The sequence below is a fragment of the Sinohyriopsis cumingii genome, chromosome 7 (assembly GCF_028554795.1).
Source record: "Sinohyriopsis cumingii isolate HCF-2022 chromosome 7, ASM2855479v2, whole genome shotgun sequence".
Taxonomy (NCBI): Eukaryota; Metazoa; Mollusca; class Bivalvia; order Unionida; family Unionidae; genus Sinohyriopsis; species Sinohyriopsis cumingii.
The window spans coordinates 128,232,859-128,250,191 of record NC_142967.1 but is presented as its reverse complement, the minus strand read 5'-3'; the positions used below and the strand labels follow the sequence as shown (position 1 = coordinate 128,250,191).

General features: G+C 37.9%; 1 protein-coding gene across 6 annotated transcripts in view; it reads left to right on the top strand.

Annotated features, from left to right (window-relative positions):
• Positions 1-17,333, top strand: part of LOC149796094 (phospholipid scramblase 2-like) — an 87,591-nt gene that overhangs the window by 59,825 nt on the left and 10,433 nt on the right. For all 6 annotated transcript variants that reach the window (XM_089966012.1, XM_089966009.1, XM_089966013.1 and 3 more), the window contains exon 5: positions 10,570-10,681. In XM_089966012.1, the coding sequence (XP_089822138.1) occupies positions 10,570-10,681 (112 nt within the window). The remainder of the gene's footprint in view (positions 1-10,569; positions 10,682-17,333) is intronic.

Below are 17,333 nucleotides of genomic sequence, written 5' to 3'. Positions count from 1 at the left end.
CTCATCTTCAAATCCATCATGCAAAGATACACCTTACAGTCTCAGCTTCAAATCCATCATGCAAAGATACACCTTACAGTCTCAGCTTCAAATCCATCATGCAAAGATAGACCTTACAGTCTCATCTTCAAATCCATCATGTAAAGATACACCTTACAGTCTCAGCTTCAAATCCATCATGCAGAGATACACCTTACAGTCTCAGCTTCAAATCCATCATGTAAAGATACACCTTACAGTCTCAGCTTCAAATCCATCATGCAAAGATACACCTTATAGTCTCAGCTTCAAATCCATCATGCAAAGATACACCTTACAGTCTCAGCTTCAAATCCATCATGCAAAGATACATCTTCTAGTCTCATCTTCAAATCCATCATGCAAAGATACATCTTATAGTCTCAGCTTCAAATCTATCATGCAAAGATACACCTTATAATCTCAGCTTCAAATCCATCATGCAAAGATACACCTTACAGTCTCAGCTTCAAATCCGTCATGCAAAGATACATCTTCTAGTCTCATCTTCAAATCCATAATGCAAAGATACATCTTATAGTCTCAGCTTCAAATCTATCATGCAAAGATACACCTTATAATCTCAGCTTCAAATCCATCATGCAAAGATACACCTTACAGTCTCATCTTCAAATCCATCATGCAAAGATACACCTTATAATCTCATCTTCAAATCCATCATGCAAAGATACACCTTACAGTCTCAGCTTCAAATCCATCATGCAAAGATACATCTTATAGTCTCAGCTTCAAATCCATCATGCAATGATACATCTTATAGTCTCAGCTTCAAATCCATCATGCAAAGATACACCTTATAATCTCAGCTTCAAATCCATTATGCAAAGATACATCTTATAGTCTCAGCTTCAAATCCATTATGCAAAGATACACCTTATAATCTCAGCTTCAAATCCATTATGCAAAGATACACCTTATAATCTCAGCTTCAAATCCATCATGCAAAGATACACCTTATAGTCTCATCTTCAAATCCATCATGCAAAGATACATCTTATAGTCTCAGCTTCAAATCCATCATGCAAAGATACACCTTATAATCTCATCTTCAAATCCATCATGCAAAGATACACCTTACAATCTCAGCTTCAAATCCATCATGCAAAGATACATCTTATAGTCTCAGCTTCAAATCCATCATGCAAAGATACATCTTATAGTCTCAGCTTCAAATCCATCATGCAAAGATACACCTTATAATCTCATCTTCAAATCCATCATGCAAAGATACACCTTACAGTCTCAGCTTCAAATCCATCATGCAAAGATACACCTTACAGTCTCATCTTCAAATCCATCATGCAAAGATACATCTTATAGTCTCAGCTTCAAATCCATCATGCAAAGATACACCTTATAATCTCATCTTCAAATCCATCATGCAAAGATACACCTTACAGTCTCAGCTTCAAATCCATCATGCAAAGATACACCTTACAGTCTCAGCTTCAAATCCATCATGCAAAGATACACCTTATAATCTCATCTTCAAATCCATCATGCAAAGATACACCTTACAGTCTCAGCTTCAAATCCATCATGCAAAGATACATCTTCTAGTCTCATCTTCAAATCCATCATGCAAAGATACATCTTATAGTCTCAGCTTCAAATCTATCATGCAAAGATACACCTTATAATCTCATCTTCAAATCCATCATGCAAAGATACACCTTACAGTCTCATCTTCAAATCCATCATGCAAAGATACACCTTATAATCTCATCTTCAAATCCATCATGCAAAGATACACCTTACAGTCTCAGCTTCAAATCCATCATGCAAAGATACATCTTATAGTCTCAGCTTCAAATCCATCATGCAAAGATACATCTTATAGTCTCAGCTTCAAATCCATCATGCAAAGATACACCTTATAATCTCAGCTTCAAATCCATCATGCAAAGATACACCTTATAGTCTCATCTTCAAATCCATCATGCAAAGATACATCTTATAGTCTCAGCTTCAAATCCATCATGCAAAGATACACCTTATAATCTCATCTTCAAATCCATCATGCAAAGATACACCTTACAATCTCAGCTTCAAATCCATCATGCAAAGATACATCTTATAGTCTCAGCTTCAAATCCATCATGCAAAGATACACCTTATAATCTGATCTTCAAATCCATCATGCAAAGATACACCTTACAGTCTCATCTTCAAATCCATCATGCAAGGATACATCTTACAGTCTCATCTTCAAATCCATCATGCAAAGATACATCTTATAGTCTCATCTTCAAATCCATCATGCAAAGATACACCTTACAGTCTCAGCTTCAAATCCATTATGCAAAGATACACCTTATAGTCTCATCTTCAAATCCATCATGCAAAGATACATCTTATAGTGTCAGCTTCAAATCCATCATGCAAAGATACACCTTATAATCTCATCTTCAAATCCATCATGCAAAGATACACCTTACAGTCTCAGCTTCAAATCCATCATGCAAAGATACACCTTACAGTCTCAGCTTCAAATCCATCATGCAAAGATACACCTTATAATCTCATCTTCAAATCCATCATGCAAAGATACACCTTACAGTCTCAGCTTCAAACCCATCATGCAAAGATACATCTTCTAGTCTCATCTTCAAATCCATCATGCAAAGATACATCTTATAGTCTCAGCTTCAAATCTATCATGCAAAGATACACCTTATAATCTCATCTTCAAATCCATCATGGAAAGATACACCTTACAGTCTCATCTTCAAATCCATCATGCAAAGATACACCTTATAATCTCATCTTCAAATCCATCATGCAAAGATACACCTTACAGTCTCAGCTTCAAATCCATCATGCAAAGATACATGTTATAGTCTCAGCTTCAAATCCATCATGCAAAGATACATCTTATAGTCTCAGCTTCAAATCCATCATGCAAAGATACACCTTATAGTCTCATCTTCAAATCCATCATGCAAAGATACACCTTACAGTCTCAGCTTCAAATCCATCATGCAAAGATACATGTTATAGTCTCAGCTTCAAATCCATCATGCAAAGATACATGTTATAGTCTCAGCTTCAAATCCATCATGCAAAGATACACCTTATAATCTCAGCTTCAAATCCATCATGCAAAGATACACCTTATAGTGTCATCTTCAAATCCATCATGCAAAGATACATCTTATAGTCTCAGCTTCAAATCCATCATGCAAAGATACACCTTATAATCTCATCTTCAAATCCATCATGCAAAGATACACCTTACAATCTCAGCTTCAAATCCATCATGCAAAGATACATCTTATAGTCTCAGCTTCAAATCCATCATGCAAAGATACACCTTATAATCTCATCTTCAAATCCATCATGCAAAGATACACCTTACAGTCTCATCTTCAAATCCATCATGCAAAGATACACCTTATAATCTCATCTTCAAATCCATCATGCAAAGATACACCTTACAGTCTCAGCTTCAAATCCATCATGCAAAGATACACCTTACAGTCTCAGCTTCAAATCCATCATGCAAAGATACACCTTATAGTCTCAGCTTCAAATCCATCATGCAAAGATACACCTTACAGTCTCAGCTTCAAATTCATCATGCAAAGATACACCTTATAATCTCATCTTCAAATCCATCATGCAAAGATACATCTTATAGTCTCATCTTCAAATCCATCATGCAAAGATACACCTTACAGTCTCAGCTTCAAATCCATCATGCAAAGATACACCTTATAATCTCATCTTCAAATCCATTATGCAAAGATACACCTTACAGTCTCAGCTTCAAATTCATCATGCAAAGATACACCTTATAATCTCATCTTCAAATCCATCATGCAAAGATACATCTTATAGTCTCATCTTCAAATCCATCATGCAAAGATACACCTTACAGTCTCAGCTTCAAATCCATCATGCAAAGATACACCTTACAGTCTCAGCTTCAAATCCATCATGCAAAGATACATCTTATAGTCTCATCTTCAAATCCATCATGCAAAGATACACCTTACAGTCTCAGCTTCAAATCCATCATGCAAAGATACACCTTATAATCTCAGCTTCAAATCCATCATGCAAAGATACATCTTATAGTCTCAGCTTCAAATCCATCATGCAAAGATACACCTTACAGTCTCAGCTTCAAATCCATTATGCAAAGATACACCTTACAGTCTCAGCTTCAAATCCATCATGCAAAGATACATCTTATAGTCTCAGCTTCAAATCCATCATGCAAAGATACACCTTACAGTCTCAGCTTCAAATCCATCATGCAAAGATACACCTTACAGTCTCATCTTCAAATCCATTATGCAAAGATACATCTTATAGTCTCAGCTTCAAATCCATCATGCAAAGATACACCTTACAGTCTCATCTTCAAATCCATCATGCAAAGATACACCTTACAGTCTCATCTTCAAATCCATTATGCAAAGATACATCTTATAGTCTCAGCTTCAAATCCATCATGCAAAGATACATCTTATAGTCTCAGCTTCAAATCCATCATGCAAAGATACACCTTATAGTCTCAGCTTCAAATCCATCATGCAAAGATACATCTTATAGTCTCAGCTTCAAATCCATCATGCAAAGATACACCTTATAATCTCATCTTCAAATCCATCATGCAAAGATACACCTTACAGTCTCAGCTTCAAATCCATTATGCAAAGATACACCTTAGAGTCTCAGCTTCAAATCCATCATGCAAAGATACACCTTACAGTCTCAGCTTCAAATCCATCATGCAAAGATACATCTTATAGTCTCAGCTTCAAATCCATCATGCAAAGATACACCTTACAGTCTCAGCTTCAAATCCATCATGTAAAGATACACCTTATAGTCTCATCTTCAAATCCATTATGCAAAGATACACCTTACAGTCTCAGCTTCAAATCCATCATGCAAAGATACATCTTATAGTCTCAGCTTCAAATCCATCATGCAAAGATACACCTTACAGTCTCATCTTCAAATCCATCATGCAAAGATACATCTTATAGTCTCATCTTCAAATCCATCATGCAAACATACACCTTATAATCTCAGCTTCAAATCCATCATGCAAAGATACACCTTACAGTCTCAGCTTCAAATCCATCATGCAAAGATACACCTTATAATCTCATCTTCAAATCCATCATGCAAAGATACATCTTATAGTCTCATCTTCAAATCCATCATGCAAAGATACACCTTACAGTCTCAGCTTCAAATCCGTCATGCAAAGATACACCGTACAGTCTCAGCTTCAGATCCATCATGCAAAGATACATCTTATAGTCTCAGCTTCAAATCCATCATGCAAACATACACCTTATAATTTCAGCTTCAAATCCATCATGCAAAGATACACCTTACAGTCTCAGCTTCAAATCCATTATGCAAAGATACACCTTACAGTCTCAGCTTCAAATCCATCATGCAGAGATACACCTTATAATCTCAGCTTCAAATCCATCATGCAAAGATACACCTTACAGTCTCAGCTTCAAATCCATCATGCAAAGATAGACCTTACAGTCTCATCTTCAAATCCATCATGTAAAGATACACCTTACAGTCTCAGCTTCAAATCCATCATGCAGAGATACACCTTACAGTCTCAGCTTCAAATCCATCATGTAAAGATACACCTTACAGTCTTAGCTTCAAATCCATCATGCAAAGATACACCTTATAGTCTCAGCTTCAAATCCATCATGCAGAGATACACCTTATAGTCTCAGCTTCAAATCCATCATGCAGAGATACACCTTACAGTCTCAGCTTCAAATCCATCATGCAGAGATACACCTTACAGTCTCAGCTTCAAATCCATCATGCAGAGATACACCTTACAGTCTCAGCTTCAAATCCATCATGCAAAGATACACCTTATAGTCTCAGCTTCAAATCCATCATGCAAAGATACACCTTACAGTCTCAGCTTCAAATCCATCATGCAAAGATACACCTTATAGTCTCAGCTTCAAATCCATCATGCAAAGATACACCTTATAGTCTCAGCTTCAAATCCATCATGCAAAGATACACCTTACAGTCTCAGCTTCAAATCCATTATGCAAAGATACACCTTACAGTCTCAGCTTCAAATCCATCATGCAAAGATACACCTTACAGTCTCATCTTCAAATCCATCATGCAAAGATACACCTTACAGTCTCAGCTTCAAATCCATCATGCAAAGATACACCTTACAGTCTCAGCTTCAAATCCATCATGCAAAGATAGACCTTACAGTCTCATCTTCAAATCCATCATGTAAAGATACACCTTACAGTCTCAGCTTCAAATCCATCATGCAGAGATACACCTTACAGTCTCAGCTTCAAATCCATCATGTAAAGATACACCTTACAGTCTCAGCTTCAAATCCATCATGCAAAGATACACCTTATAGTCTCAGCTTCAAATCCATCATGCAAAGATACACCTTATAGTCTCAGCTTCAAATCCATCATGCAGAGATACACCTTACAGTCTCATCTTCAAATCCATCATGCAAAGATACACCTTACAGTCTCAGCTTCAAATCCATCATGCAAAGATACATCTTATAGTCTCAGCTTCAAATCCATCATGCAAAGATACACCTTACAGTCTCAGCTTCAAATCCATCATGCAAAGATACATCTTATAGTCTCAGCTTCAAATCCATCATGCAAAGATACACCTTACAGTCTCAGCTTCAAATCCATCATGTAAAGATACACCTTATAGTCTCATCTTCAAATCCATTATGCAAAGATACACCTTACAGTCTCAGCTTCAAATCCATCATGCAAAGATACATCTTATAGTCTCATCTTCAAATCCATCATGCAAACATACACCTTATAATCTCAGCTTCAAATCCATCATGCAAAGATACACCTTACAGTCTCAGCTTCAAATCCATCATGCAAAGATACACCTTATAATCTCATCTTCAAATCCATCATGCAAAGATACATCTTATAGTCTCATCTTCAAATCCATCATGCAAAGATACACCTTACAGTCTCAGCTTCAAATCCATCATGCAAAGATACACCGTACAGTCTCAGCTTCAAATCCATCATGCAAAGATACATCTTATAGTCTCAGCTTCAAATCCATCATGCAAACATACACCTTATAATTTCAGCTTCAAATCCATCATGCAAAGATACACCTTACGGTCTCAGCTTCAAATCCATCATGCAAAGATACACCTTACAGTCTCAGCTTCAAATCCATCATGCAAAGATACACCTTATAATCTCAGCTTCAAATCCATCATGCAAGGATACACCTTATAATCTCAGCTTCAAATCCATCATGCAAAGATACACCTTACAGTCTCAGCTTCAAATCCATCATGCAAAGATAGACCTTACAGTCTCATCTTCAAATCCATCATGTAAAGATACACCTTACAGTCTCAGCTTCAAATCCATCATGCAGAGATACACCTTACAGTCTCAGCTTCAAATCCATCATGTAAAGATACACCTTACAGTCTCAGCTTCAAATCCATCATGCAAAGATACACCTTATAGTCTCAGCTTCAAATCCATCATGCAAAGATACACCTTACAGTCTCAGCTTCAAATCCATCATGCAGAGATACACCTTACAGTCTCAGCTTCAAATCCATCATGCAGAGATACACCTTACAGTCTCAGCTTCAAATCCATCATGCAAAGATACACCTTATAGTCTCAGCTTCAAATCCATCATGCAAAGATACACCTTATAGTCTCATCTTCAAATCCATCATGCAAAGATACACCTTACAGTCTCAGCTTCAAATTCATCATGTAAAGGTGCAACTTGAAATCTCCAATTCAAATTCATCATGCGGAGATACACCTTATAGTCTCAGATTGAAATCCATCATGCAAAGGTACAACTTATAGTCTCAGGTTCAAGACCAATATGCAGAGAAAACCGTGCAGCCTCAAATTCAAATCCATCATGCAAAGATACACCCTGTATTCTCACTTTCAAGTCCAACATGCAAACATAACCTTTTAGTCTTATCTTCAAGTCATATCATGCAGTGATACACATTATAGTCTCACCTCCATGTCCATCATTCAAAGATACATAGTTACCCAGTAAACAAAAGAAATTTGTTTTGTGTTTATGATCAACATTTACATTATTTGTGTAAATTTAGCTACCACTACTAGCTTGGAAATTGTTAAAACAGTGTGTGTGATGAAAAAAATACATAAATGAAATTTAAACTGTTTCCAGTTGAGTGGTTGATTTGATATATAGCCTGACTTTGTTAATCTATCTTTAAATTGTTAATCCATCTTTAAATTGTTCACATTAGCAATATAAGATTAAGATACTGTTCAGATGAAGCCAAAGATAGAGTTTGTAGACCTGAAACTGTCACAACACAAAAATCGGACAAAACTAAAGAATTACAGATCATATTTAGAATCACCCAGTATTGTTGTAATTTGGCATGTATGAAAAGATATAAATGATAAGACAGAAAATTTGCATGATTCTAAATTTTGAATGAAGGTACAGAAAATTTTTAATTTCAGTATTAGTTCACTCTTTTAGCTGATACAAATTGAGGCCAGGTTATCACAATAAAAGCAGTAGTCAGGTATGCAGAGGAAAGATAGAAGGGAGATTTTATATCTATGAGTTAATTGATGTTTTGTCATCAGATAGATTGCCCGAATGTTTTGTGGTGCTGCGATGAAAGGGAGATGATATCAGCTCGTTTCATAAATTCGGTATTAAATCATTACTCATTTGAGATCTTCTATATATGTTTACTTATGATCAATTGCCATGATCTAGGTATTCTTGTAAGTTATAGTTAACTGCAACATATAGTTTCATTTTGAAATCATGTGCCTAAATTCATGGTGTACTCGTCAAAATGGACACACGAACATTAACAAATGGAGATTGTGATTGATGGTGCAGTGAATCTTTTCTTTTCTTCATTTTAATTTGCTTTAAAATAACCCTTATCATGCCTTGAAAATGGAACACAAACTAGATGAGATATGATAAGGTTGGTTATTGTTGGTTTGATGCATGTTATTTTGTGAAGTCATCAGCATTGAACATCAGATTTGAATATGCAGCTTGAGTACAGGTTTTATAATATCATTTTATTGATATTTCTTTTATATAATTTATGTACATAGTATGTAAGCTTACAGGAGATCTCAAAAGATCCCAAACCCTCAGGTTTTGACTGAGGGCTCAGACTCATCACTCATACTCCAGCAGATGTGTACACACATGAAACCATGATGTATGATATCAATAACTAGTGGCTAGACCATGTAATATCTCAATGACTAGGGGCTATAGCATGTATGATCTCAATAACTAGGGGCTAGACCATGTAAAATCTCAACAACCAGGGGCTAGACCATGTATGATCTCAATAACTAGGGCTATACCATGTATGATTTCAATAACTAGGAGCTAGACCATGTAATATCTCATTAACATGGGGCTATACCATGTATGATCTCAATAACTAGGGGCTGTAGCATGTATGATCTCAATAACTAGGGGCTAGACCATGTAAAATCTCAACAACCAGGGGCTAGACCATGTATGATCTCAATAACTAGGGCTATACCATGTATGATTTCAATAACTAGGAGCTAGACCATGTAATATCTCATTAACATGGGGCTATACCATGTATGATCTCAATAACTAGGGGCTGTAGCATGTATGATCTCAATAACTAGGGGCTAAACCTAGTAATATCTCAATAACTAGGGGCTATACCATGTATGATCTCAATAACTAGGGGCTATACCATGTATGATCTCAATAACTAGGGGGCTATACCATGTATTATCTCAGTAACTAGGGGCTATACCATGTAATATCTCAATAACTAGGGGCTATACCATGTATGATCTCAATAACTAGGGGCTGTAGCGTGTATGATCTCAATAACTAGGGGCTGTAGCATGTATGATCTCAATAACCAGGGGCTAGGCCATGTATGATCTGAATAACTAGGGGCTGTAGCATGTATGATCTCAATAACTAGGGGGCTATACTGTGTATGATCTCAATAACTAGTGGGCTATACCATGTATTATCTCAATAACTAGGGGCTATACCATGTAATATCTAAATAACTAGGGGCTATACCAAGTATGATCTCAATAACTAGGGGCTATACCATGTGTGATCTCAATAACTAGGGGTTAGACCATGTATGATCTCAATAACTAGAGGCTATGCAATGTATGATCTCAATAACTAGCGGCTATACAATGTATGATTTCAATAACTAGTGTGTTTACCGTGTAATATCTCAATAACTAGGGGCTGTACCATGTAATATCTCAATAACTAGGGGCTATACCATGTATAATTTCAATAACTAGGGTCTGTACCATGTAATATCTCAATAACTAGGGGCTAGACCATGTATGATCTCAATAAACTAGGGGCTAGACCATGTATGGTCTCAATAACTAGGGGCTAGTACAAGAAGTAAAACTTAGAGTTTTAGCTGGCCTGAATTTTATGGTACTTGATTCTTTATTTTAGCTGGACATGCTGGAGCCCCAAGTACCAGGTGTCTGATGCCCAAGGAAATCCTGTTTTTATCATCAATGGAGAGTGTTGCTACTGCGCATGCTGCACTGATATCATATTTCAGGTACAACAAAAATCGTTTTTATAATATCTTATGTACCTATTCAAATATATTTGGTTTATTTGGTATTCAGAACATATGTTCTGTTATTACACACCCAGACTGTAACTATTGCGGTGTTTCATTTTCAGTTACTGTGTATGATCATAAAACATTTGGAGTACATCAGCTACCTCAAACCCGATCTTCCCAAAGGCAATTAAAGTTTTCTGACCTCCTAATTGGAAGTCTGCTAGAGTAATCACTTGGGTGAGGGATTTGACTTAAAATCCCATCCATGCATAAGTTACTACTTCTGCTTGTGCTAGGAAGCACAGTTTGTTTGATATCTCACAAAATTGAATATGCGTGCATTTATATCTATAGTAATTCTATGGAGTTTTCTCAAAACTGTGAAGTGCACTCTAGCCATAGTTCTCCTTCATATATGCTGCCTGATCACATTATTGTGAGGACATAAGCCCGCTACCCCCTAAATCCAGCCTTACTAAAAAATATGAAAAGCCTGCTACCTCCTGAACCCAATCCTACTAAAAATAAGAAAATTTGTCCTTTTCATCCAGACAAAGGGCAAGAACTCTTTGCCTATTACCTCCCCTTGCCATCACCACCAGGTGTTGCCAGATTTTAGCTTCACTTCCATACTGTCAACTTTGTACTGACACCACATCAGTCTGCATCATTACATGTGAAACAAATTTAGCCATCTACCCAAGAATTTGGACAGATATTTGTAGGAATCTTTCCTCTACAGATTGCATACATTATTCATATATTTTTTCCAACTTTTGGGTGAATTTTGTCACATTTTGTGGACTTTGTCTATTTCGGCCAGATGTACAACACGCTGTTGGTGAATGCATGTTGTCACTCACAGTTTAGTACAACACTGACTAATTTCCTTTTCCCATGTTAGTAACTGGTTCTGTTTTGACAACTTTTGTGCTGAATTGTTAATTTATGCTTCTTTTTTTCTTTTGTTGTTTCAGTAAAACTAAGTAGACTAAGTGAATAAAAAGCAAAAAATTAAAAGTAAATGAAGATGCACAAGAGTCTTGTCTGGTATGTACAAAATGTACATCATCTCTTTGCTGCAGCATGTGTGCTACATGGTTGGAAGATGTTTTGACTGTAGTTCTGCAAAAAGCAGCCAAAGGGAAAAACAAAGGGAATAAGTCTTGCAAAGATTATGTTGATAGCATTCATCCAAAGTCATCATCTCTTGCAAGCCTTGTACAAGATGCTACTGGGTTCCCCAAACAACCATCAGCTACAGTCATTTCAGCAGAAATTGGGAGCAAAACATTGACATTTTGCAAATTGCCATGGAACAGATACAATACAGTTATTACAGTCAGGTCAGATTTTACCCTTGATTCCATCTCTTACTAATACTGGTTAAACTATGACCTTGCAGCTCTGCATAAAAATTTAGCGGCAGTTCCTTTCTCTGGCTTGAAAGCCTTTGTATTATTTATACATCTGTACAGCCAGTTGTGATTAACTTAGGAGATCTTAATCTGGTTTTCCTGACTCACTGGGGGAATATTCACCTAATTTTAGGCAGCCCGGGCCCCCTGCCTGTCCTTCAGGCCTGTAAGTCTGAACACATGGAGTTTGTAATTGATCCATCGGATCCATCTTTTACTAAGATTTAGCCATCCAGAATCTTCCCTACTGACCCAGTTTGGGAACATTATTCATACAGCTATACAGCTAGCCATGATTAACTTTGGAGATCTTAGTGCTGTTAATGCGCCTTATATGATGGGGATTTTAGTGAAAATTCCATCCATCTAGGCATGTGTTTGGTGCAACTGGCGTTGGCAGTGACCTGACCAATTTCCTCATGGCCGGCAAACATGACAACCATACTCCCAGCAGACTGTTCAGGCCCAACACATTTGTCCAGCAGACATGGCTTACTATATATTCATGGCTTATCCATAGAGGACCATGACTTGTACAAGAGATGACGGTATTGCATCATGTATGGGGGGCCCCGAGTGGTCTAAAGCGCTGTCTGTTATGGATCACTACCATCTCACCTCTGTCTGTGGGGGTTCGAGTCTCGGATTCAGCCAATGTGGGTATGTGAGAAAGCTTGCCAGTAGCTTCTTGTGGGTCAGTGGTTCTTTCCGGGGTTTTCCCGGGTTCTTCCTCCACCATTAATACTGGCTGCCATCTATAGCCTATCGTGTGCTGAAAAATGTCATTAAACCCTACAACAACAACAACAACAGCATCATGTATGCCACCTGGTATGGCCTATTTTGATATGCACACCAAGCCAGAATAATACACACACAAGGAGTGTGATTATGCCCCAACAAGACAGCCTTGCTCAGATCCAACCATGAAACGAACTGAGTTTAGTTTCAAGACTGCAATAGAAGAAATAAAGAGTGTGTTGTTGGCCTTGGAATCTACCTTCTACTGATGACTAAAGTTAAAGTGTCAGTAGACCTCAGCAAGGAGGAAAGACTCCATCCTTCCCCAGTCATCTAAAATTATAGAAATTAATGACCATGGGAAGAATTTGTGACCCAAGGAATGCTAAGGTTTTCATTTCAGAAAGCCAAGTATCAGCAACAGTTTTTTCATCACCCTAGTATGATACCTACTGTGATGCATTAAATTATGACCTCCCAGCTCTAGATAAAAATTTAGCGTCAGTTTATATGTCTTCACTGCAGTTTTATTAAGTGGATAAGAATGTATTCCATGCCCCTTTGAAAAAACGTTGCCACATCTTTGATGCTAGATTTGGTTTCATTAGCAATTTTCCGATTTTATGTCATGGAAATTCAATATGGAGACAGTGATCAATTCATCTCTCCTTCAGAAGGGATGAGTATACCATCAGTCTCGATTTGACAGACAATTTTCACTTACCTATTCACCCTGCTTCACACAAATTTCCTTCCCTTTCACCTAAACATCAGCCAGTGGGCTTTTACCAAAATTATGGATTGCATTGAATCAGCTAGGTTTTCTTGTGAACTGGGAAAAGTCTTTATCTATCTTTGCATTTTGTACATCTTGGTATGCAGTTTCAAACCAACCTTAGTCGAGGCCTTGGATTTCAGCTGGAGAGTTTCTTGCAACTTGTCTGCCTTGGTGGACTTGATCCTACATGTCCCCCTTGCTGGCCCAGTGGCACCCATTTTCAAGCCCCCTAGATGAAAGTCATGATAACACATGAGTACAATCATTTCTACATCAGTGGTGCAACTTTGGTTTGCTAACAAAAACGATTCGTCTATGGCAGCCCCATTCAGAAATGACTGTACCTGATGCCATTATGTATGATTGGGATGCCCACCTGTTGATGGACTTCACTACGGTGAGCAGCACTTGGGAGCTATGGGATCAGCCTCTCCACATCAACCTTCTTGAAATGAAGGCTGTGATAAATGCCTTTGAGTTCTGGAAATTTCAGTCAAGATAAAACAGTCCTAATTATGTCATACAACTCTGTATTTGTGACCTACCTCCTCAAATGGGGGCACCAGATCACTCAACCTGTGTGTTCCAATTTGGAAGTTTCTATGTTGGTGTGACCAACTCCATAGCAACGTATAAATTAGGCAAATTAGTAATAGTCCCTTTGTCTGTGCCAATACTCTATCCAGAAAGGGTCAACAGTCAAATCAATCCTACAGAGTAGTCACTTTGTCAATCAGTCTTTCTTGCGCATTTTGGGGGTCGTCTGATGATAATTTATTTTGCCACAAGTTATCCACCTTTGTCTCTCCAGTTCTGAACCCAGATGCTTGGGATATGGACACTGTAAATCATTTGGGAGGGATTGAGGGTCTTCACCTACCCACCTGCAGTCTTATTACCAAAGATAATCCAGAAGCGGAGGTGGCAGAACTGCAAGATGATTCTGATAGCCCCTTAGATGGGTAAAGTCAATCTAGTGATCTTGATCTGCCTAGGCCAAGCTGACACTTCTCAAACAGCTGAGGTTGCAGATTTTCTACCACTGTCCAGTTCTTCATGCTTGGCTCCTGTCTAGACAGTCTTGGGAGAGAAAGAATTTAAACCTTCTGTCATGGAGAGAATCTAACTACCAAGATGGCCATCAACTCTAAAGGACTATGAAGGAAGTGGCAGGTTTTCCAGGGACCTGTGCAGAGTCAAACATAGTCCTTTTGAGTGCCTGATTCCCACAACTAGCCTTTTTCTCTGGTTCTGCAAGGAGAAACTGTTGGCTTCAGTTACTATCAAAGGCTAACACTACATGATAATGGAATCGACTAAAACCATCACCTTGTTTCCAAAATGGAATCTATCCTTTGACTTGGCTGAATTCAGATATATTTGAGCTTTTAACTTGCAGTTCACTGAAGCTATGTTCCTACAAAACATTAATGTATGGTGAGCGAGTTACATGCCCATTCTGTTGACCTGAACCATTTTCAGTTCATATCAGATGGTTGGCAACCAGAGAGTTGTCATATACTCCCTCTCATCCATAGACTCATCAAGAACAACACCCTCCATCAATATTTGGAGCACAGAGAGGCAAGTCATGGCACACATGAGCAATTCACAGAATCCAGGAAGCCCAATCTTCATGGCTGAAGTGGGTTATACACTCAGCGTACTCTGATTTCTTGAAAGATAAGAGTCACCTCATGAAGACTTCAGCTCTTACAATCAGAGTAATCTCAGCAAGCCTCGCTTTCCAACATAATGTTTTGATCTGAGTCATTATAGCTGTTGGCTGGCATGCAGAGTCAACCTTGCCCAGTTTTTATCTCCAAGATTTAGCCTTAGAGAGACAAACTTTGAATCTGGAGAGTCCAGTACCTCAGAGAGAAAAACTTTGAATCTGGTGAGTCCAGTACCTCAGAAAGACAAACTTTGAATGTGGTTGGTCCAGTGCCTTAGAGACACAAACTTTGTATGTGGTGGGTCCAGTACCTCAGAGAGACAAACTTTGAATCTGGTGAGTCTAGTTCCTCAGAGAGACAAACTTTGAATTTGGTGAGACTAGTACCTCAGCAAGTATTCATTTGTACATTCATGCTCTTTGGATTGTTGCATGGCAGTTGTAGTACCTACCTCCTGTACTTGTCAGCAGAATATTCTTTAAACATCTTAGAAACAAAAGGACATAGTAAATGCATTTCATTTGTTGCAGGAGACAGTGTCTAGAACGTGTGTTCTAATACAATCTTACATCTCTGCTGTGAAAAATTACATGCAAAAGCAAGGGCCAACAAAATCATCTGACCTCTGCCTTCAGGAGGTGTCCCACAGACCTCTGCCTTCAGTTGGTGTCCCACAGACCTCTGCCTTCAGGTGGTGTCATCATCAACAAATGTACCTCCAAGTCAGATACGTGCCTAGTGGACTCCTTGTCATAGCAGAATTAGTGTCCCGATAAAATCAGCTGATTCAAAACAAATTATCCATTCTTCCCTTTGTATTTAGACAAATCTGTGCCTACTATTTGCAAGAGGGTGGAATGTGAATCTACCGACCTTTGTTTTTCCAGTCCCAGATCCAGAACCCTGGGCAGTTGATACTGGTTCTTTGAACTGTCAAGGTTTACACGCCTTCCAACCAACCCAAAAGACTTGCAAAAGATGATGGAATCACAATGCTTTCTGGTTACGTTTGTGCCCCTCAGTTGTGAAAATCAAGGATAAAACAAGCTATCATACTCAGTAGTAGAAATTTCCAGGTAAATCTTTGTCTTTCCTAACCTTCTTAAAAAAGCATTGGAACCCAGAGTTGTTGAACTGGCTCACCAGGCTAATATCAGATAAATCCTTGGTAGAAAACAATTCTAAGAACAAAATGTCTCTTTCAAGTGATGTGAGCAGAAATGCATCACTCTATGTTAAATCCCATGATGCTAACAAATGGATCTTTACTGGTTATACAACACTTGAACGAAGGGAAGTAACTCTTACAAATTACCTTCTCTCACCCTCATTATACTGGATGTTTCCCAGCTTAAACTTTTGCTTGAGACTGAATTTATTTTAGTACTGAGAATTTGTTCAAGCCATCGATCAACAAAGTTTTGTAGGTTCACCATTTGAAATAAAAATGAAACTGCCTATTGTTTTATTTTGTGTGAATTCATTTCATTTGCATCTTGTCATAGTAGCTTTGAAGTCATACATGTCAGACAGATTCACTTGTGTGTTCATTCAATTCAACAGCAGACACTGTGGTTTATTTCAGTTATTTATCTTCAAGGCATTTTCTTTGAACCAGTTTCATTGAGTTCATGAATGTTCATTGTATTTTAGTCTGTTTTTTTCTCGATCATTTCAGGCAACAAGTGTAATAAAAGTGCAAAAAATGTAAGCATTTCATAGTTTCACATGATATCTGGAATGTACAAAATCCATACACCAAAGATGGTATGTGAGAATGCTTGCCAGTAGCTTCCCATCAGTTTGTACTTCCTCCCCGTATAACTGGCCAACATGTATAGCCTGTCTTGTTCTGAAAAAGGCATTAAACTGCTCAAAGCCAAAATCGAACCCATACAGTGCCTGCAGTACTTGTTGTGAAGGAGCTTGATCCAAGTCTTTTGTGTTATCCAGAAGCAACTCAAAGGCAAGGAGAAAAAGTTGGGGTCCAGGTTTTTTTGTGTCATGCATTAGCAACTCGAGGGCAAGGA